Here is a 21724-nt window from a genome sequence, read left to right as displayed (position 1 = left end):
TCCAGAAAGATACCCCATTGAAATCCTGCAGGAAAGAGGACCACACAGCCAGGTCGGTGTGTAATGCTGCCTTAACCCTGAACCGGTGGTAAGGCCATGAACGCCTCACCAAGGCATCATAAACCCACCTTAACAATGCACAACCTGGTGTTCTGACCCTGCACACAAAGTTCAAATGCCCTGCCAGGGAAACCTTCCTGGCCCCTGAAACCTCTCTAATCTTGATCTGCAAAAGGTCGAGCTTTCTCCCAGGCAACCTGCAGCACTGAGCCTCAGAGTCAATCTCGATACCCAGGAAGGTTAACATAGGGGTAGGACCCTCCATTTTCTCCAGTTCTCCAGCCAGGTTATAAAATTGTGACATCACATGCCGGCATTCACCCGAACCTGCCCCTACCCGCAAACAGGAAACCATCCAGATAGTGCACCACTGCATCCAAGCCTGCTTGTCTCCTGACTGCCCACTCCAAAAAGGAGCTGAAGTGTTCAAATACCACGCAAGAAATAGAGCAGCCCATAGGCAATGCCCTGTGTACATAAAATTGACCTGAAATGGCAAAACTCAGCAGCTGAAAATCTGCCGGGTGGACAGGCAGGAGACAAAAGGCAGACTTAATGTCGCATTTGCCCATAAGGGCACCTCTGCCACAGGCACGCACCAGGTGCATTGTGGAATCGAAGGTGGTGTAGTGCACTGTCCAAAGACTATCTGGTATGAAGTCATTAACTGACTGCCCCTGCGGGTAAGACAGGTGGTGGATCAGTCGAAATTCACCAGCAGCCTTCTTGGGCTCTATGCCAAGGGGGGGGGCACATGAAGAGCTGAGGTAAGGGTGATGGAAAAGGGCCCAGAACTCTACCAGCATGAACTTCCTTATCAATCTCCCCCTGTACAATTGCCTCTATGCCTAAAACAGATTTAAGGTTATGGGCCATGAAGACAATCCATGGGCCTGATTATGGGATCCGAAAACAAAAAGAAAAAACCCTGTAACAAAAAACGTGCATCCCCAGTGCCTGGGTAGCCTATAATCAAAGCCCGTAGTACCTCAAGGTTAACTGGGGAGGGACCCTTTTCCTTGAGCAGGTCCTGCAGGGCGTGGCTTCTTACCCCCTTGTGTGTCTCTGAACCCTCCCTTAAAGGGCCTGCCCCGAGGGCAGTTAGTGCAGGAGTGAGAGCCACCACATATCAAGTACTCGTGCTTGAAGCAGGAGGGATTACAAGCACAGAAGTCCCGGGAGCTAAATTCCCAGCAGAGCAGCCGATATTGAATCCCTTGCCCCTCATTCAAGTGGGGAAGGGTAGCCATTGACTGCCTGCTTAACAAATGCCTCCTATCACTCCTATCCCTTGCCATAGCCTGTGCAGCTGCCATGAACAGCAGCCATAACTCGGGTTCCTTCTTGTCCCATGGCAAGGGTTTGTCAAACGCAGCCCGCGTATTAAAGATACGATAGACATGCAGGGCCAGAAAACTGAGAATACTCTGTGTAAATGATGTCCAAGTATTTAAGCAATAGTGGACTGCTTCGCGATTGCTTCTGCAGTATAACCCCAGTGTAAATCAAAAAGGCCAGCAGCCAACTGGCCCACGTCTGGTCCACTTTCCTAAGTCTGGGCCTATTCTGCTCCCTGTCCTCACCCTTCTCCTCCTTGGGGGGCTCCTGGTAAAGGAGGGAGAACAAGTCCGCATACTCCCCCTGCAAAATTTTCTCTTTTGTCCCAGGGAGCAGATGGAAGCCAAGTGGTGCAGATGTTTCCCCGAAGGGAATAGCATCCTCAGCAATGGAACCCAGCGGGTCCTCAGCTGCATCCTTATTAGTTTCTGTGGGTGACTGTTCAGATACTTTGGAAGTAGCTGCCAACTCTGAGGGCTGGCCTAAATTTGTGGTTGAGGCAGCCTCAGCAACAGCTTGACCAGTTACGGGAGGCTGCCGTACCTGGTTGCATGCCGCCATAAGTGGTGCCTGCTGGTTTTGAATAGAATCTTCTACTCCCTGTCCTGTCCCTTGCATGGAGATTGCCTCAAGCCTGCAAGGCTGGGAAAAAGGCCACCCCTGGTTCAGAGCCTAAAACTCCCAAGGTGGCATTCCCCAACCTGGCCACCCATGCCACTGAGCCTGTGATGAAGACTCACCTCCCATATCTCTTGGAAAGGAAACCATGGCCAGCTGGCAGTGTGGGACTGGTGTCACAGTCACTCCTCCTTCAGGTGCCCTTGAAGGAGCCGTGCTAGGCCCAGCCTCCAGAGCGTCCAGCCGCACTAGAATTAAGTTAACAGTGTTCTGATTAGGACCCTTACCACTTGCCTGTGATCCTGCTTTGGCCTGCTTAGACCTTACTGATGGACCTACTGGAGGATCAGGATGCAACTGTTCCTGCCTGCCCAAGTGGGCCCTTTGCTGCTCTAACGCCTCTAACCAGGCTAAGATAGCAGCCCATGGCGCCGCCTCATCCTCATCGACACCACCACCGGGGGTGGATGCTTGGGCGGTGGCTTAGGAGTGTTACCTTTGCCCTTCACCTTCCCTCTACCCTTCTTAGGTGGCATGTCACCAATGGAGAAAATTTTTTTTTTGCAGTGGCCAACTATAACCGGCCCGTATGTCCAATGGCCTGCGAGGCCTATGATGAGGCCACATGTACTATACTATAACTAATATACTATAATAAAGCAACCAAGTAAAATGCATACCCACTGAAACTTAATAACTAAACCTGTATGTATGCCTGGGCCAAGACAAAGGCCAAAAGACTTAATGCCATCCCTACTATGGGCCTGCCCCGTGACCAGTCCTACCCGGGCTTATACCGCACCCTTGGCCAACTATGGCCAGATGATGCCCAACCAGGCCTTTATCCCAGGAAAACGGGTGAAACGAAAGACCCTAAAAGCAACCCAGCTGCCAGCGCATCAAGGGTGCAGGCGGAAGGCGCAACCCTGGGCCCGCAGTGGCCTATCGGCTGCCTAAGACCCACCCGGGCCTTTATACTTTGGGGGGGGCAAAGCCAGCTGCCGGTGCAGCAAGGGTGAAGGCGAAAGGCCTGACCCCAGGACTGCCCTGGCCTAGTGACATGTGGCGCCAACAAAATGGTGCCCAACAAACTGCACAAAATGGCTACGCTGCCGCTGCTCCTGACCATCGCGCTCTGTCTCTTCCTCCCGTCACGACCCAAGAGGAGGGTTTAGGGGGTGGTGCGGGCTTAAATAAGTCCTGATGCCCCACCCCCGCACAGCCACATTGCGCATGCCTGCGTGCCACGCTTAACGCCTGCCCTCCTTCAAGATGGTGGCTGGGACTTCAACCCAGGCTCCAAACAAGCCCTGCCGCCCAGACTGCCTTCGGGCAAGCGGAGCGGGGATTCCTAAAATCTTTAGTATTGGACAACTGATATGTATATTCAAGTATTTCCCAAAAATCTGATAGTTGAGACTTTCTACCTGTTCCCCCTGAATTGTAATTGGAGGCACCACTTTACACCTACTTCTGAAATAGTTTACTAGAGTGGGTAAATGATAATGGATAACGTCCATGGTTCTCATTCTCTATGTAAGGAGGTTGGATCATTCATTCCAATTGCATTTGATGCAGAATTATCTGCCCCTGCTGGTGGCTGATTAAAAAGAGGCAAGACCAGTTAATCATGCAGACTCACATAAGCCAGTCTCCTCTGGTGTGGGTACCTCAGGTTTATAGGACTCTTTAGTTCCTCACAGCACACTAATGTGTTCCAGCACACATCTTCCTAGAATTTGCCAGTCTTTCCCACATTGCTGCTGCTATTTAAAGTGTAAGCCTAAAAGAATGATTTTGTATTTCAAGTTTTTCGTGAAGTAGCTGATTATGATGTTTGACGCATCAAATGTCAGGAGTCACATGCTAGTCCATGTTAGTCTGTAGCAACAAAAAACAACAAGGAGTCTTGGCAGGTGAAGTCCTGTTGCAGACATTTGCTTACACAGTCTTGGATTCTGTCCAGTGGGTCCAAGAGGCAACACCTGATCTGCAGAGTCCAAATATATATGGCCTCCCCCACTAGTGATCAATTCAAATCAGCAATACTATATTTCTAGCCATGCTAGTGTTGTATGACAGAAGCACAATTTGAATAGAACCTAAGTTTGCTGATAAACTAAAACTTATTGGAACTATCATGACCGTAAAGCTTATGTGACAATGCATCTTTCTCTAAGGTGCCACAAGACTGTCAGCTTGATTACATTAACTTTTATGTACACCGTGGTCCACCTGTATATTTGGGTGTCTGTATATGTATCAAGACTATGTTGTGACATATTCATTAAAATAACACTGCTGCGTCGCAGGGTTCAACTTTTTTTTTTTTGCTTCACTTAGCAAAAAGCCTTATCGGTGAATTAATTCCTTCACTTAAACCAGAGATAGAAGTGGCCCATGGACTGTGCCTGGCCCCTGCTCCTCTAGCCTGCTCAGCAATTTTGGCGTGTGTGAGACTTGGGAACCCTAGCTGAAGAAGTTGGTCATCTCTGACCCCATTAGTAATCAGAGGGCTCATATTTCTTTCAGCTGGTGGATCTTGCTCATTCATAGTGTCACTTTGACTTAAAGTATAGGATGTTACCCAATGTTAGTCATACTCAAGCTAGACCAGTTGAAATCAATGGACTTGAGTTCCTTGTCCATTTGATTTCAATGGGTCTACTCAGAGTAGGACTACCATTGGATATTCATAGTAATTAAAATGATTAATACAAAGTCAAGCAGTGAGCTAGGAAAATCTCTCTTTTGTAGATCTCTAGAAGGAAATAACTTGTTCATGGTACTTGTTCACAAAAGGAGCTCTCGCAACTAATAGCCTTTTTTTTTTAAAAAAAATGGCATACTGGAATATTGGCTACAAGTTGTAAATTCAGACTATTAATTTACTCCAGTGAGCATATAGAGAGTGATCAAAGAGCCAGAACCACCCCCAAAAGAAAGTGACTTTTAAATTTATTAGCTGACAATTTAAATAGCTGACAATTGGTAAAAAGTTGTCAATATTCATTTGCAAAATAATAAATTGTATAAAAGTGATAAAACAGTACATTATATAAAAATGATTACATGAATAAATGAAACAGTTACAAGAGGCTCCTATAAGCCCTAAACAGCAGAAACACAAAGTGTTTGTATTAGCTGCTTAGGATATACAAGAGTCATTATTTTCCTAACACTCTCCCTCCAGTTCAGCTAACTTAAAAGCAAACGCAGAAATATTGTTTCACTATATTATAAAGGTATTCTAAAACAATGCAGAAAAAGTTCCTTAAGTTTAAAAATCTTTAAAAGCTTAGGGGCTTTGTGGAATATCAAATCAAAGGTCCATATCTACCAGACATGCTGTGGTGAGGTCTACTGATTTCCATTGGAAGATTCCTAAGCAACTAATCCATGAGGATTAAGGGGAAATCAAATGAAAAAGAATGAAAAAGGGGAAAATTTTAAGAAAAATATAGCCTCTGAAACTTGTCCTGGAAGTTGACTCCTCCTCTTAGCAAAGAAATGCAAAAAGCACAGACCTATGCTCTGTCTCCCAGGAACCATTAACCGAGCATGCTTTCAGGGAAGGTGCTGCTGGGGAGAAGGGAGAAGCATAACCATGGCTGAGCAGCAATGTAAACTAAAAGTTATAAGAAAACACCCAGAGAAAGAAAAGCCCCACAAAAAGTTCCAGTTCTTTGTGTGTTTTCCTAATACAAGGCCCTTCTCATTTTACATTTCCAGCCACACTCTGATTGGTTTTCTCAGGTAACACCCCTGAGTGATTTGACTCCTCATTAAATTTAGGCCTTCATTAACTTATCACTTTTATCAGTATTCTGTGCCTTCTTTGTTCCTCTTCCTTAATCACAAACTCTCAGTCTTTACAATTTGCTTATCAAAATATAGGTCATGAATTCTGCCCAACCCTGGAAGGAAGGCCTGTGAAACCACCTGGTTTCTGGCTAAGAATATACCCTCCTTTCTCAAACTAATTGCCCAAAACAAAAGGCTTTTACCTCTAAACAGGGATGAAAATGGTAGTTAAATAAAAATGTATGTTTAATTAGAACATACATATAGTATAAAGACACATACCTGGGCAATTACCAAACAACAGGCAAAGACATAATTCACCACAACCTTAGAGTGTCCAGTTCATGTCTTATTCTCCCCTCTTCACCCCATAGTTTATAACTGGGGGGGGTATTTTTCTTAGAACACCTCTTCCCTGTTTAATGAAACAGAGACATAGGTAACTTCTAAACTCTGAACAGAAAGCATGTAAAATCAAAAGTACCCAAATATATCAATTTATTAAAATAATGAAATATTTTATTCTCAGTTTAACCAAAGTTCTCTGTTGTTCCAGCACAGGCTTGGATGGGTCACAGAGATAAATTCTCTCCTTTTCCTTGTTTTCATTACAGTAGAGAATAACCAAAATTCACTCATCTGGAGGTCCCTTTGGTGCTGCTATCACAAAACTGTCAACCATCCAGTCCTTAGGACCCATAACTAAGTTTATCTCAAAGTTTGCATGGCAGGAAGAATTCTCTGTATTCAAGGATGCTTAGCTGCTGCTTCAGCCTTTGGCCTAGGCATAAGGATCATTATGGCTTCCTGAAACTACTTTGCTTCATATAATAGGTGGATCTTCCCCTTCTGTGCAGCATCCGAGAACCAGGGTTGGTGCTAGGCATGCCAGGGCCCTTGGGCACCAACTTGCCCTGAGCTGCAGCACATGCATGCATGCAGTCAGGCATGACTGGGCCCTTTGGCACCAGCCTGCCCTGGGCATGTGGCTCCTGCCTGTTCCACCTACCTCTCTCCTGCATCCTGCTGTTGCGCGTGCTGCCATCAACCAAGATGGCGGCGGAGGCTTCTCTAATACCCCCGCCACCATCTTGGTTGATGGCACGCATGCACGGTATGCTATGCGTGCATATGTGTCCCATCAACCAAGATGGCAGTAGGTGCATCAGCCCCTTAAAGGAGCCTTTGCCACCATCTTGGTTGATGGCAACTTTGCATGCGCAGCAGCAGCAGACGAGAAAGGTAGGTGGAACAAGTGAATGGGCAGGTGGCCTGGAAGCTCCCCCCCCCCTGCAATCCACAGCAGGGGAGAGCTACTCCCCCACCCTAATGAGGGGCCCTTGGCCAGGGCCCGACCTAGCTGCCCTTTGGCCCTGCCGAGAACCCAAAAAATAAGTCCAAAAAGGACCTAATTAACAAAGGTCTTTAAACAACTGTGGCATATGGAGCGACTCCCTTACGAGGAAAGGTTGCAGCATTTGGGGCTTTTTAGTTTAGAGAAAAGGTGGGTCAGAGGAGACATGATAGAAGTGTATAAAATTATGCATGGCATTGAGAAAGTGGATAGAGAAAAGTTCTTCTCTCTCTCTCATAATACTAGAACTCGTGGAGATTCAAAGAAGCTGAATGTTGGAAGATTCAGGACAGACAAAAGGAAGTACTTCTTTACTCAGCGCATAGTTAAACTATGGAATTTGCTCCCACAAGATGCAGTAATGGCCACCAGCTTGGACGGCTTTAAAAGAAGATTAGACAAATTCGTGGAGGACGGGGCTATCAATGGCTACTAGCTGTGATGGCTGTGCTCTGCCACCCTAGTCAGAGGCAGCATGCTTCTGAAAACCAGTTGCCGGAAGCCTCAGGAGGGGAGAGTGTTCTTGCACCCGGGTCCTGCTTGCGGGCTTCCCCCAGGCACCTGGTTGGCCACTGTGAGAACAGGATGCTGGACTAGATGGGCCACTGGCCTGATCCAGCAGGCTCTTCTTATGTTCTTATGTTCTTATATTCCAACCTGTGTTTAACTCCCATAATAATAAAACTTGCTCTCAAAGACAAGCTGCCCTTTTATATTTAACTGCTGTAAATCCAAATTATTCTGTGTGCCAGATGTGGCAGAGAATGTCGCCCTTCTTCTGTTTAGCAGCACTCAGTATTACAAAAAAGGGAAGGCATAATTTCATAGTTTTGCAAGATTGAATTACCCTGTGTTGAGTGAACCAATGTGCAAAGTACATTCATTGTCCTGCATATCTTTATGTAGTGTTTCTGCGGTAGGTGAATAAATATTACTTTACTAGCAGCAAGTATTATTCACATTTATAAAGCTTCACTAGTGTGCTTGTTCAACCCTTAGTTATGAATAAGGTCCGGATGTCCTGTTTGTTAATAGCTTTATTTAACTTGTACATCAGTGATATCCGTCCTCTTGATCTCTTGTTACAATGAATAACACAATCCATATCTGAGAAGAATGGTTCATTGCTGTCTATTTCTTAGTCTAGTTTTACAATTTCATTCAGCTTTTTCATGGTCTGTTTATGTCTTTGCAAGAGCTGAGAAATGTAATGACTTCTGGCACTTTCACAAAATTTAGCCTCTTGATCTAGGCCATGTCTAGCCAACATGGTGCCCTCCACATGTTGTTGGACTACAACCCCCATCGTCCTTAGTATGGCCAGTTGTCAATGATGGTGGGAATTGTAGTTGAAGAACATCTGGAGGGTACCATATTGGCTATTCCTGATTGAGGTTTTTGGCTAAGACAAGAAACATGAATGGAAAACATTTCCATTAGCTTTAAGAGAAAATAGGATATGTTCACTGAAACTATGTTGCAATTTGATGAATAGAATTCAGATAGAAGGTTGGATGGTGCTGTGCCTGATTGCTGGGAAGGCTTGTAATAGATACAGCATGTACAGTGATTTGGGTTTGGCTTAGGCATGAAAGAGATTGCTGAGAGGTTAAAAACTGTTAGCTAACAATGCAAACTGGAAGATCTATTAAGAAAAATAAGGAAGAAAGCCACTTGGTGGGTGAGAAGTCTTACACTGATTTGGAAGAGACTTCATGGAAGCTGATTTATATGACTGCAGGCCTGGAGGCTGTCCCTAGAGATCAGGTTTTGTAGAGAGCCAAAGGTTTTTGTTGGTGAGGGACATTTTATTAATACCAGTTAACTGCAAGTGTTCAGATCTCTGCAGCTGCCAGCAATTGATTGGTTGTACATGATCTAGGAACAGGATAGGATCCAGAAACATGGTGCTGAGGAAACAGATGCTTAGCAGGAAGATATAGGCACAAAAGGAGTAGGAACAGTTGCACCTTGACAGGAAAAAGAAACAGATGGACTGGAAAGGGCCTATGCAAAACAGATATTGTGAAATATCTGTAAAGAAGGACCATTTGAAGGTAAAGAGAGACCCCACAGCCCACCCTCTGTGTTGTGTACACATGCAGCACAATGGATAAAGTACAGAATGCTATCTAATCTGTCCCACTGATCCATAATTTTCAAAGGTTTCAGTAATTATTAGATAAAACCCATTCTTTAAAATTCTCCAGTACATAAGGTTGGACACTAGGTGTCATCATGATCTTGCAGTTGTAGATGACAGCAATACCTAAATTGAAATGTGAATTTTGTATCTTTTTATTACAGAATATGTAGAAGTTAGATTTCCTTCAGAGGTGGTGGGGGAAAACCTAAATTGTTATAATCCAATTTTTTTTTTTTAAGATCTTCACCCCCCACCCCAAAGTAACCAACTTGGATTATGAAACTGAATCTACCTTGACAGTGTGTTAGGCATCATCTGAACCTTCCTTTTTTCTTTACCATGTGAAATGTAAGGGTAAGCTAGATATAAAGAAGTGAGCTTGTATGTGACAGGAACTGGGAGGAAAGGAATTCTGATGGTACAGGAAAGAACAGAAGTAGAAGTTATGAGGCAGTGCAGTGTCCATAGCATGGAAAAGCTGGGCATTATGTAATCATTTCACAGCATGTAATGGCCTTGGGTAAGAGTGACAGGCAAAATCCTGACATTTAAAATCTGAAGTGTGTCAGAATTTAATTCACCTTTTCTCCTTGGAGGAACTGTCCTAGGATAAAGTAGAATAATGTCTGTTTTCCATGTTTTATTCCTTTCCCACACTTACATCTGTCCTTAGGGCTTGAATACCTTGCTCTGGGTAAGTCTTCTTAATTCTTTTTGCATCCCATTCAACAGAAACAAAATTTCTGCATGAGATCATGCAAGGCGCTTTTTATTTGTATGCAGTGTGTTGTGATTCAAGACATTGCAGGTGGATGTCACAATACAAATATTACAAAAAATAGGTATTTTAATCTACTTTTATTTGAGTGGGAAACAAAGCTGTATTAGAGAAGCTTAAGGTAGCTCCTCAGATAGGAGATCTTGCAACCAGAAATGTTACAGAAATTAGTGTTATCTTTCAAAAGTAGGTGGAGATTTCTCTCTGACCCTTCCACTACTGTTCTTGGTGACATTAATATGTCTAATAGTTATCGTCAGATCACAGACCTTAGCATTAACTTGTGTGTCCTCACTTTTCATTTTTCCATAAGCATTTACCACTCCATCACTTTGACAGATTTAGCTCTCAACACTTTGATGAAATTGCTTATTTTTAATTAAAGATATGGCTTGTAGTTCAAGGTGTTGGTTTTGGTATATAAAGCCCTATACAGCTTGGGACCAGGACACCTGAAAGATTGCCTTATCCCTTATATTCACGGTTGATCACTGTGCTCTGCAGTGAGGGCCTCCTGCAGATGCCATGTCATCAGGGATCTGTTCCACACAACATCATGCCTTTAGTGTTCTGGCATCTACCCTTTGGAATTCCCTCCCCTTTAATATTAAACAGGTGTCTCTGTTGTCTTTTCAGCACCTGCTGAACACCTTCCTCTTTCAACAAGCCTTTTAAATAGAGACCTAATCCCAGTGTGCCTCTGTGTTGAAATTGTTTTTAAGGTGTTTTTTTTTAATTTTTTAAAAGTGTTTAGAATATGTTTTGTTTTTAAGATGTCTTGTTTTTAAGATGTTTCGTAGATGTTATTAGTGTTTTGTCTGTTTGCTGCCTTGGGCTCCTTCTGGGAGGAAAAGTGGTATATAAATTTAATAAATAAATAATAAAATAATAAATAAATAAGACAGAAATCTAAGTTTAAAAGTTATTTAGCTCCTGTCTTGTGAATTTGGCCTACAACTGCTCTGTTAGTGTGAGTAAGGGAGTCACAACCTATACACTACCTTTGAGTAACAAAGGGATGAACATGGTAGAATTATTTCTGCTTGAGGGAAAGATACCTGCTGTCAGAGGATACACAGTGCAGATAATATTTGAAATCACCCTCTGAAAAGGTGGTTAGTGCTTGAATGATTATTTTCCTACTCTGTGCTGGGGAGAGGACTGGGTGAACTAACAGATGTTGTGTAATCTAATAAAGACTATTAAAGATACTTGCATGTCCCTTTTGAGCATAAACATAGAAGAAAAGCAGTATCAAAAAATACCTGTCTGCTACCAGTGTGTACTATTTTTGTGTGCTTCACTGAACATTTTATGTGCAAGGCCTGCCTATGCTGTATCCAAAGATGACTTTTGTCTCTGTTGCAGAAAAGGTTTTTCAGGAGCAGGCATGGTATTGGTATAGAGTTGTCAAGCAGCCATGAGCTTTTACCCTGTGTCAAATTGGCAGCTAATTCAAGTGAGAGCATGATCAAGGCCCAAGCATATAGTGCAACCATTCTTCCTTTGTTTTGGATTTCTGTGCTGAGGAGAGTGGTGGTTGTGCTGCAGCACCAAACATTCTTATAACTAAAAATTGTAAAATAAATTGGTGGAATAAAAAAAATCTTGTCCCATTGGGTTCTCCAGTGGCTTCTCAACAAACCATCCTGTTGTTAATATGCTCATCTGTTGGATTTTTAAATCATCTGCTTGCATCTTTTCTTTTGGTCAAGTGCTATACAATCATACTCAGTTTTGAAGTGGATAACACTTCAAAACCTGGCTTTTTCTAGTCACCTAGAGACAGATTGCATTCACAAAAGTGCTGTTGGATACTTAATGCCCATTTGACTGTGATCCAGAATACACACAGTTGGTAAATGTGTTCCATTGAACAATTAGTTTTATGTTCACTAATAAGGAAAAAACCTTGTGGTTTAAGAACGTACCTATAGCCAACAGATATTTCTATCAAACTAAAAAGTAGGGAAATTGGGCAGCTATAGTGAATGCACCAGCGGAGCAGGAGACCTGACCTCTCTGAGATATTGTACTACGCTACAAATTTGTCAAAATGCAAACACAATTTGTGTTGGTCTTTCACAGTCCAATCCACTTGCTGTGTAGCTTGGAAGAATTTTGTAACATGTGCCTTCTTAAACTGTAAGGTTTTTTGCTTATTAGTGAATTTCTCTGCTTTTGAATCCGGGAGGTAAGAAATGGGATCCTGTGCAAGTTTGCTGAGAATGGATTGATCACTTGCATGCTTATTGCTTATTAGTGCCCAACATTATCATTGAGTTTAATTTCTTAAATTAATGAAACATCAGCTAGGCATTTTTCTAACTTTTAAACTGCAGAAGATGAAGGTCAGAGTGTGGGGCAAGATCAGTAATAGTACTACAGGTACTCTGTAAACATGGCTGATTTTTAATTAATTTCAACAAATTATGAGAACTCTGACAGAAAAAAGTCCAAAATGGGTCTGGTTTTTCTCTTTTTTTACACTTTGAACTCTTGATTCTCTCTGACTGTTTTGTGTATCGCCATGAACTTTTAGAGGATTGTTAAGCAAGCATTTCTGAGTTCAGGACTTTACTTTTGTGAATGAATGAATCATTTTATTGTGGTCGCAGACCACATATTAAAAGAGAAACATAAAAAACAAACATACAGCATGAAGGATTTAGATATTTAGGAGACAGAGCTACCAGAATTCAAAATGCCCATAAACAATTTTTTTAAGAGCGGGGTGACAACATTTTTTCCTAATTTGCATTGAAATGAGAAGAAACTTTGCGACATTAGCGGTGACATAAGATGACACATCACTTAGACAAATCGACACCAAATCGGCAGGATTGCCCTTAGGCAAAGCAATTAGCAAAGGGGAGATGATTTCTTCTATATTCTTTATATAACTCGCAAGATAGAAGGACATGTTCTACAGACTCCACTACACCAGCTCCACAGAGGCATATCCGTTCACTAACTTGAATCTTATTAAAGCAGCCCTCCAATAGTGTCAAAGGGAGCACGTTGAATCTAGCAAGAGTAAATGCTCTCCTATATTTTGGAATGGTCAATGAAAACATATAAGGGGCTACAGTAATTCCATAATTGCTAAAATTTCTATAGATTAATGGGGAACAGAATTTATTAGCTGCGTTTCTCAAGTGCTGTAAATCTATATCTGTTAATCTTTGGGCAACAGAAATCTGAGCCTTCTGAAGCCCGTAATTCCCCAGCACTTCAAGAGAAAAACCCAAGGTGTTTATTTTCTTCACCACTGCGTGCATCCAGCGGCTCTGAAAGGAATCTGAGAGCAGTAGGAAAAGATAGCTACCAGGAGGTGTTAGGAAATGTAAGCTCAGTCACCACTTCAAGACGTCGATCCAGGCTTTACAAGCTACCGAACAAATACCTACTTCTAAGTAGATAGCAGTGTTACTTACACAGAAGGGAAGACCCAATAATTTCCTAAGGAAAATTGATTGTATTCTTTCCAATTGGGTGTTAAAGCCCAAAATCCAGATTGGAACACCATATGTAAGCTGGGCCAGAGTCTTTGCTTTGTAGATTTGGATAGCAGCAGGAATGTATTGGCCACCTAACTTTACTTTTGTAAGGTTTTGTTTTGAAATGAGCTTATGGGAAGCATCAGAATGACATGTGGGGTATTTTCAATTTAACATTGCAGAATGAGAAAAATAGATGCTGACTATAGTGTACAGCCACTGGGATGTGTGTACTAATTTGCTTCTTTTAAATAATGACTTTAAAATCAGTTTTCTCAGGACTACCACTGACTCTAACATGGGACTTTTTGCATTTCCTCCAAGGAGAGCATGACTGTTCCCTCTGGGGAGAGCGTGAGCTCCAGGAATTTTCTGGCTATTGTAGCAGGGATGATTTGCAAGTCCCATTTGCCATGTTATTATGTAGGAAGTGGGACACAGCTTATAGTACGACACATTGTGAGACGTGCAATCAAAAAGAGTATTGTGACATTCTCGCTGTTAACTGCGAGTATTTTACATTTTACAATATCATTTTGCAGTATCAGAATGTTCAGTCAAGTGTCTTGAGGAAATGCTTTTTTCTTGTTTTGTAAAAGTTTCAGTGTACAGACTTCAGGAGCATACTGAGGTCGAGTAGGAGATTATAAAATAATGCAGCTGTTACCATTTTAATCTGCCTATGAGTTATCTCTAACCTCCATTATAACAGCTAGCGTTCATTGAAGAAAATTTCTAAAATATAGAGAATAAGGAAGAGCATTTTTAACTAAGATAACATAGATGCTAATGAAAGCTAGATTTTTTTTACTCCTCCTGGTTGTGTCATTTGAAAGTGTTCACTTGATAAATATTGATAACTTTGTTTTTCCCCTAGAGAATTTGAGGGGGACAGGATACAGGGCTATGAAGACACTTGACTGTACTAGATTTTGGTTTTTTTAATCTGTAATATTATTGTTATACTTGTACAAAATTTCAACACTATTTGCATCGCTTGTTTGGTAAATAGCCAGTATGCACTGTCAAACAGATTGCAATTTTTACATTTTATTAAATGCCATTGCTTATGCCTGAATGCTTCTTGCTGCAGCCATGCTACTGCATTGGGTCCAAGCCTGTGTTACAAGATTTGATGTCCTTTTTACAAATAGGAAATAGCCTACCTGAATTAAAACAAATCAACACTAGTATTGAATAATAAGTACTTCATTGTACCCAAGAGTTGTTCATGGTATACTATTTCATAAATAATTGAAGCATCTACCTTGTAACGAAAAGTTCATTTTAATGCTACCTCTCCTTTAATTGGCAACATTGATTGTCAGATTATTAATAGCTTTGTTTCTCACACAGAATGAGAAACACAACAAATGCATGCGTACTTTTATTGGTCCCATCAAAGCTCTTCATTAATGGAAGAAAGTTGTAGAATGTAAACAAGTTTAATCTTAAACAAGCTGTGCCAGCCAAATGTATACAACTATCTAGAGCAGGGGCAAGGAACTGGATCTAGCTGTTATCTCTGGATCCATCTGGACCCAGATCCTTATCTCCCTGACAGTATGACAGGTGGACAAGGGCAGGCCTACCCAGTTGTCAATTACCTGGCATCACAGTGATGTCAGGTGACCATTTCTGCATAATATTACATGAGGATCAGCTGATTGTCAGGGCTTGTATAGCGGAGTATACAGAAACCCCACAATCAACTGATCGTTGGCACTTGTAAAACACTTGCAAACCTCCTTTTGGCCCAGCTGTGTCTACTTGCCCTACACTTGATGTCATATGACATCATATATGTGGCCTTGGCCCACAGGCTGCAAGTTCCCCACTGCTGATCTAGAGGCTTGTACATCTTTGGCTGAGGTCACAGAATAATCTACAGAATTCAGTATGGGCTTTGTGGCTATTTAGATTGCAGCATATTATTGCTTCTCCCAAATTATTTTCACAATGATCTCTTCTCACAGTTCTGATACTTATCTTACATTTTGTCAGTGGTGGAGTTTATCAAGTAGTCTTAACACTATGGTAGTGTTAAGGTCATGCACCAAATTAATAAAATCAAGTCAATAAAAGGATACATTTGATTTCAAAAACATGTGTTCTAATTTTTGCTTTTACTGGCGTGACTGTCAAGTTGCTAGGAAAACATGATGACTGTTGCTAGCCATTGTAAGTAGTGGAATTATTAAAACTTGTGACTCTATTGACATGATTACTTTTTCAGAACTGCAAATTTTTGCTGATGCATTTATCTGCAGATCAAGGTTACCTTTTTTGACAGGAAAATCTTGTTCACCGTCTACAGCCCCCAAGAGTTGAAAAGACTTCCAATTATTCTCAGAAGAAGCATTGTAAACCAATCTCTGAAAACAGTTGCTGAGGAAGAAGACTCTATCCCTTGCTCCTTTCTCTCGCTACCCCTTCTTACACATCTCTTCCTTTGCTTTCCCCACTGTGATTGGTTCCCTTTTACCCTGGAACCCTAGAGAAGTAGCAGCAGCAATAAATACTCTTGTTTGTTCTTTCACTGTAGTGGAATAATGACTGCAGGTGCAGATTCCCACAGGGCCTGAGTGCCCAGGGAAGTTGTTGGCCAATCCCTATGTGAGGCTGGATGTGCAGCACTTCCTTAGTTCTGTACTGAATGGCCAGCATTCCTTAAAGCAGAAGGGAAACAGATGAGTGCATACATAACCTGACAGGCCAGCAACTTGTTTCTTGAGCTGGCTATACACACTGGGTTTTTCCTTCTGTAACAGTTGTTAATTGATTACTACATGTCAGAAAGAAAGAAAGATTTGGAAAAATATTAATAGGAGCCAGTATTAAATATTTATGAGATAATATTATCTATTTAAGCATCAGGACTGCACAGGGCCTAACAGGTATTTCTGATTTTGTGGGACTAGTAGCCAATTTTTAAGGTGCTTGGCATCTTCCAGCCTTGTAAATAACTAACATTCCAAAATAGCACCTAGGCTCTTGTATTTTTAATTGTTCTTGTTTGTCTATGCTTTTACATGTAAAATATAATTGCATTAGTAGAAAGTTTTACCCACTAAACACTTGAACTTTTGGATGTTCTTAATATGGGGATTGGGCACCTTTGGCCCAGCAGATGTTATTGAACTGCAGTTTCAATCACACAGATTCCCCGTCCCTGGCTTAGCTGCACTTTATGAATACAATGGTATTTAAAAGAAATGGTTAAAACAGTTTTTGAACACTTGCAAACTTCAACTGTCTGTCTCTATTTTTCAGGAATGCCTGCAGTTTGTAATCCGGGCATGGTACCGGTGGCAGTTCCGCCTCCTGCAGTCAACCCTCAGCATGTGTGTAATGAAGAGGATCTAAAATCTATTCAGGACATGTTCCCCAACATGGACAGAGAAGTAATCCGTTCAGTGCTAGAAGCCCAGAGAGGAAACAAGGATGCTGCTATCAATTCCTTGCTTCAAATTGCAGAGGAATCCTAGATCCATCTGTACATTTTCCATCTTCATTATTACCCTTACTTTTGATTTGCCAAGCCAGGGATTTAGTTAGAGAAAGAACTTCCTGAGAAAGCATCCCATCTGAGAGATTGTGTTCCCATCTTTGTGGTGATGGTAGTTGGACATTTGCACACTTTGTTTTTACATATGATCTATAGAAATCCCAGCCATTTTTATTAATATATTAATTCTGCCATGTGTTGCTGCATTTCTATTTGAGAGATGGAGATGGAGCATCTATGCTGCTTTTTCTTATTTCCCTGTTTTGGAAAACTAAACACACACAAGCATATTCATCCAGTTTTGTCACTATGCATTATGGAGTTGAGGGGGGGAAGGGAGTGTATAGGTTGAATGATTAGGATGGACTCCTGTTCTACAGAGTGGCTTTATTAAAAGTTCTCTCCCTCTCATAATAAATGACTCCTTTTATTCAGATACAAAGCGATTACACAGTGCCCTTCAGCAGTGATATCTGCTTAGTGATAACATTATAGTAATTTGTAATAATTCCTTGTGTAGCAAAACTGGCTTTCTTGTAATTTTCGTCATCTTTCTAATGAGAGATTCCCTTGCTCAACCTATTAATCGGGCCGCAATGCAATATATTTGTTTGGTTTTGTTTGTTTAGAGCTAGCTGCTCCTATCTGATGTGTTGCTCTGCTTCTGAAATCTGAAATCATTTGTTTCTTGCGACACGGCAGCAAATGCTGGAGGAACAGGGTTATTTCTTATATGGTGTTGTGTTTACTTGCACTATTCTTGCTTCTACATTCGTGAAACATTCAAAACAATAAAAGCAGGAGGATTTTATACCTGGGAAAAATCGGTATCGCAAATTTATAATTGTCCTTATGATCAGTTATCATAAAATAATAATGATTTAAAATAAATTTTCACTTGTCTGTATAGTTGAAACCTGCTACTTTTCCCTTTTGGAGAAAAAAAATACTTTCAAGGCATAACACCGGTAGAATATACACTGTAATGTTACTTTGTTGGGTACCAGCTGGCTTTAATTCCATCAAAATTGAGCAATGTGAAAGAATCCATTATCACAAATGAAACAAAACAAATTTAAAATACAATCCCAATATGTAAGAAGAGGGGAATTGTACATATTCACTGTGTATTGTTAGAACTGTAGAAAATGTAGGAGATGACGAATTTTGTGTCAGTTTAATCAGTTCATTTTTTTTGTTTGGGGAAAAAACTTTAATATGCACATTTTTCTTAATGTGCTGTTCACCTTTTTGATGGTTTTAAAACATTTTAAGTACTTTCTATAATTGCCAGCCATACCTTGTACGTCCTCAAGCGTTTGAACACAATACAGACTCTCGCATTGGTTGTGAATTTTATCCCTTTGGAATAAAAGAGCTCCTGTTTTCTGTCCTCTTTTTTCATTCCTGTTCCTCTTCTTCAAGCATTTAAAAAAATGTCCACGAAAATATTTTATCATATCATCATGAATATTCCTGGTACAGCCAGCTATAGTTCAAATATTTATTTTTTTAATGATTAAAATATAGGTGGGGAGATGATTTTTAAATACAGTACCAAAAATCTCTGTGTGTTTTTTCTGCTGTTTGTTGTTTAAAACATAAGCATCTTCCTTCTGTTTAGGTGGCAGACTTACATTTGTGAGGGCTAATTCCCTCCTCTCTGCCCTCCTACCCTGCTGTTGCTTTTTAAGTATATGAATACAGTCTACTGCAATGTGGGTTTTTGTTGTTTTTGCAGCACTCTTTAGGTCAATCTTTGACAAACTGGTGCCCTCCAACTATTTGGGGCTAAAATACCCATCAGCCCCAGCCAACACAACTGATGAGAGTTGTACTCCAAAATATCTGGAGGGCTCCAGGTTGCTCTAGATTGAAGAAGCATATGTGTCCATCCAAAAGGTAAGTCGGATACTTTCTTCATATTTTACAGTACTTCCAGATTAAAGCTTTAACTAATGATGTACATTTGTCATTTGCATCATGGTACAGTTAGGTTTTGTGGCATTTATGAACTAAGATCTTGAAGAGTAAGATTACTCAAAAGTCTTCAGCAGAAAGTTTGGAATAACAGTTTGGGGTTTGGAAAAATCTTCTGTTGTAGCATTATACCCATGGAGTAAAATTGACTCCAAGATTATAGGAAACGACATACTTTAATAGTGTTTTTTAAGGTTACTCTGAGGTAGCCAGTGGAGATGGGTTAAGGGTGGCTTGTAGTTTAGGGAATTGTATATCTGATCCTTTTGGAGCAGAATTGTAAACACAGTGAAAACAGTTGAGAATGCACTTTCACAGTAAAAACATATATATACATGGAAATGTTATGAGTAAATTCAGTTTCTGAAAGGTACCAGGATGAGACCTAGGAAAGCCTAGGAAGCTTTAGTAGTGGTCGTTAAGCTGCATTTTTATACAGTAGAGGCCAGGGAACCATCATAGATCATGGGTAGTAATAGGATAGATACTGTTAACTTTTTTCCTTTATTGTGAAGAAAATAATGACAATACACATTAATTTAATAAATGTCCTGCATTCAATGACTACTGTGTATTATTAAAAGTAAAAGGGGTAATCACAAGCATGGCTACTGTTATATGCATATCTTTTCTTGATAACTAACTGGATGTATCCTAATCCTTACTTCAAACATGTATTTGGAAGTAATCCCAATGGATCTTAAGAAAATTTGCCTCCAGATCAGTGGGAATAAGATTGGGGTACAAGTTGCTGATGTGCAGAACTGAAATTCTCTAGTTACCTGTCACTTAAACTAAATGCTGTGCAGCACACAATTTTTAATACTATTTCTCATATGCTCCATTTAAAAGAACAGCATGTTCAGCTTTGTGTATCTGGTACAGCGTTCCTCCACAGTCGGAAGAACTCTGCTGAAGGCTGAATTGGTATTGGCACTAGTTTCAAACCTGCCAAGGACCTGTGAGGGATAATTACAGGAATATTTTTGTCTAGCTAGATTCTTCCCAGCTTCTTCTCTATTGCTGTATGAATGTGTGCTGATGGTTCCTGTGTACCCCTTTGCAGATACTATTGCTTGTATTGGCTGACCTGTAATACTGTATAGAAGATGTTTTGCTGTTATAATTCTGAAGACATTGTTTTTTTTACTGTATTGAGGTTCAGATGTTTGTCTCTTGCATTGTAAAATCTTCTTTTCCAATTCTATCTAATTTAATAAATGTATACCAAACATTGAAAAAGTATGGTCTTTTACAGGAACCAGTATGCATTCCAACATGATTGATTCAGATGCTGGGAATTGTATTCAGTGAAATGTAGACCATTTTAACGTGGCATTAACATTTGTAGTTAAATAAAGTAATATGACTAACTTGAGTCCATTGACGGCTTAAGACTTGGTCAGATGCAGCCAAATATATCCAGGCTACAAAGACTCCCTGGTATTTGTTTACACTTAATGGAACATCCATACTACAAAGATAGTTTGTCTGAAGGAGAGAGTCAATCAGTTGACAATCATTGTGGTTCAGGGCCTGGGGGGTGTTGTATGTGAAGCAGGGAAATCTGAGTTTTCTCAGTTGCAATCACGCTGCTTTTCTCGGGAAATCATACATTCTCCCTCAGTTTCACAGTTAATACAACAGGAATAAAAATGATTTGCCTCACAGGGAGGTTTTGAGGACAAACACTATGAAGACTAGTACTCTGGGAAATGCTATTTAAAGTAATAAAATCACATTGTTTTATTGCTTTCTAGTAGCAATTATGCAATTTCACACATGTAAAGCCGCATATGCCTATGTTTAAAATCTTCAAGCCTTTTTAATACATCTATTCTCTCACCAAAATGTTTTGCCCTAATGAGCTGGAGTGTCTGACAGCACTATTTTTATATATTCCATTATTTGTGATCTCATCTGGATAATAGTGTGCCAATGTGGGAGACAGACACAAATTTATGTCTGCAACCCTAAGCATGCATAATTGGGAAAAAGATGCACTAATATTATTTGGACATTTCAGAGTCCATATGTTGGTATAATATTGAGTGAAATCAGGGTTGTTTTTTAAACTAATGTGTTAACCTCTTTTTCCAGAAAAAACAATTTCAATAGCGTGTACATTTTTTAAAAATGGAAAAAAATCAAACAGCAAATTGTTAAATGTCTCTCGTCTCAAATCTTGGACAGTTCACACAATCAAGAGACATGTTTTTATTGCAAGATAGTTTACTCAAGTACAGAACCACATGATGAAACTAGTGTGAGCACTTACATCAAGACATCCTGAATCATTTGAAAAGCTGCATTTTATTTTGGTCCTGAGCTTTGAGAAGCAAACAATAGTGGAGAAATCACATCAGTTAGTCTACTGTCCAAATGCCGAGGGGAGATGGGTGTATTTGGACCAAAATGGGACCCCTCCAAGGTGAGCCTCCCCAGCAATCTGAAATTATTAGTGTGTGCCCCCTCCCAAGATAGTCAGTGATTTAAAAAACTACATTCTAAGCCAGGCAGGCTGTCTCTAAAATGATAGAAAAAATGTTAACATATAAGGGAAGCCCCAGAATGGGGAAATGGGATGTTATGAGGTATCAAATATTGGGAATTTTTAATCTTTGATTCATCTCAGTGA

At 40.7% G+C, this 21724-nt stretch overlaps 1 protein-coding gene across 3 annotated transcripts in view; it reads left to right on the top strand.

The window, feature by feature from the left end:
* TOLLIP (toll interacting protein) overlaps nucleotides 1-20432 on the top strand; it is a 51555-nt gene extending 31123 nt beyond the window's left edge. For all 3 annotated transcript variants that reach the window (XM_061610097.1, XM_061610098.1, XM_061610099.1), the window contains one exon: nucleotides 16872-20432. In XM_061610097.1, the coding sequence (XP_061466081.1) occupies nucleotides 16872-17086 (215 nt within the window). In that variant the 3' untranslated portion in view covers nucleotides 17087-20432. The remainder of the gene's footprint in view (nucleotides 1-16871) is intronic.
* Nucleotides 20433-21724: the final 1292 nt, after the last annotated feature.

Source organism: Rhineura floridana, chromosome 2 (assembly GCF_030035675.1).
Source record: "Rhineura floridana isolate rRhiFlo1 chromosome 2, rRhiFlo1.hap2, whole genome shotgun sequence".
In the NCBI taxonomy this organism is placed as follows: Eukaryota; Metazoa; Chordata; class Lepidosauria; order Squamata; family Rhineuridae; genus Rhineura; species Rhineura floridana.
This window is presented reverse-complemented; position numbering and strand designations above follow the sequence as displayed.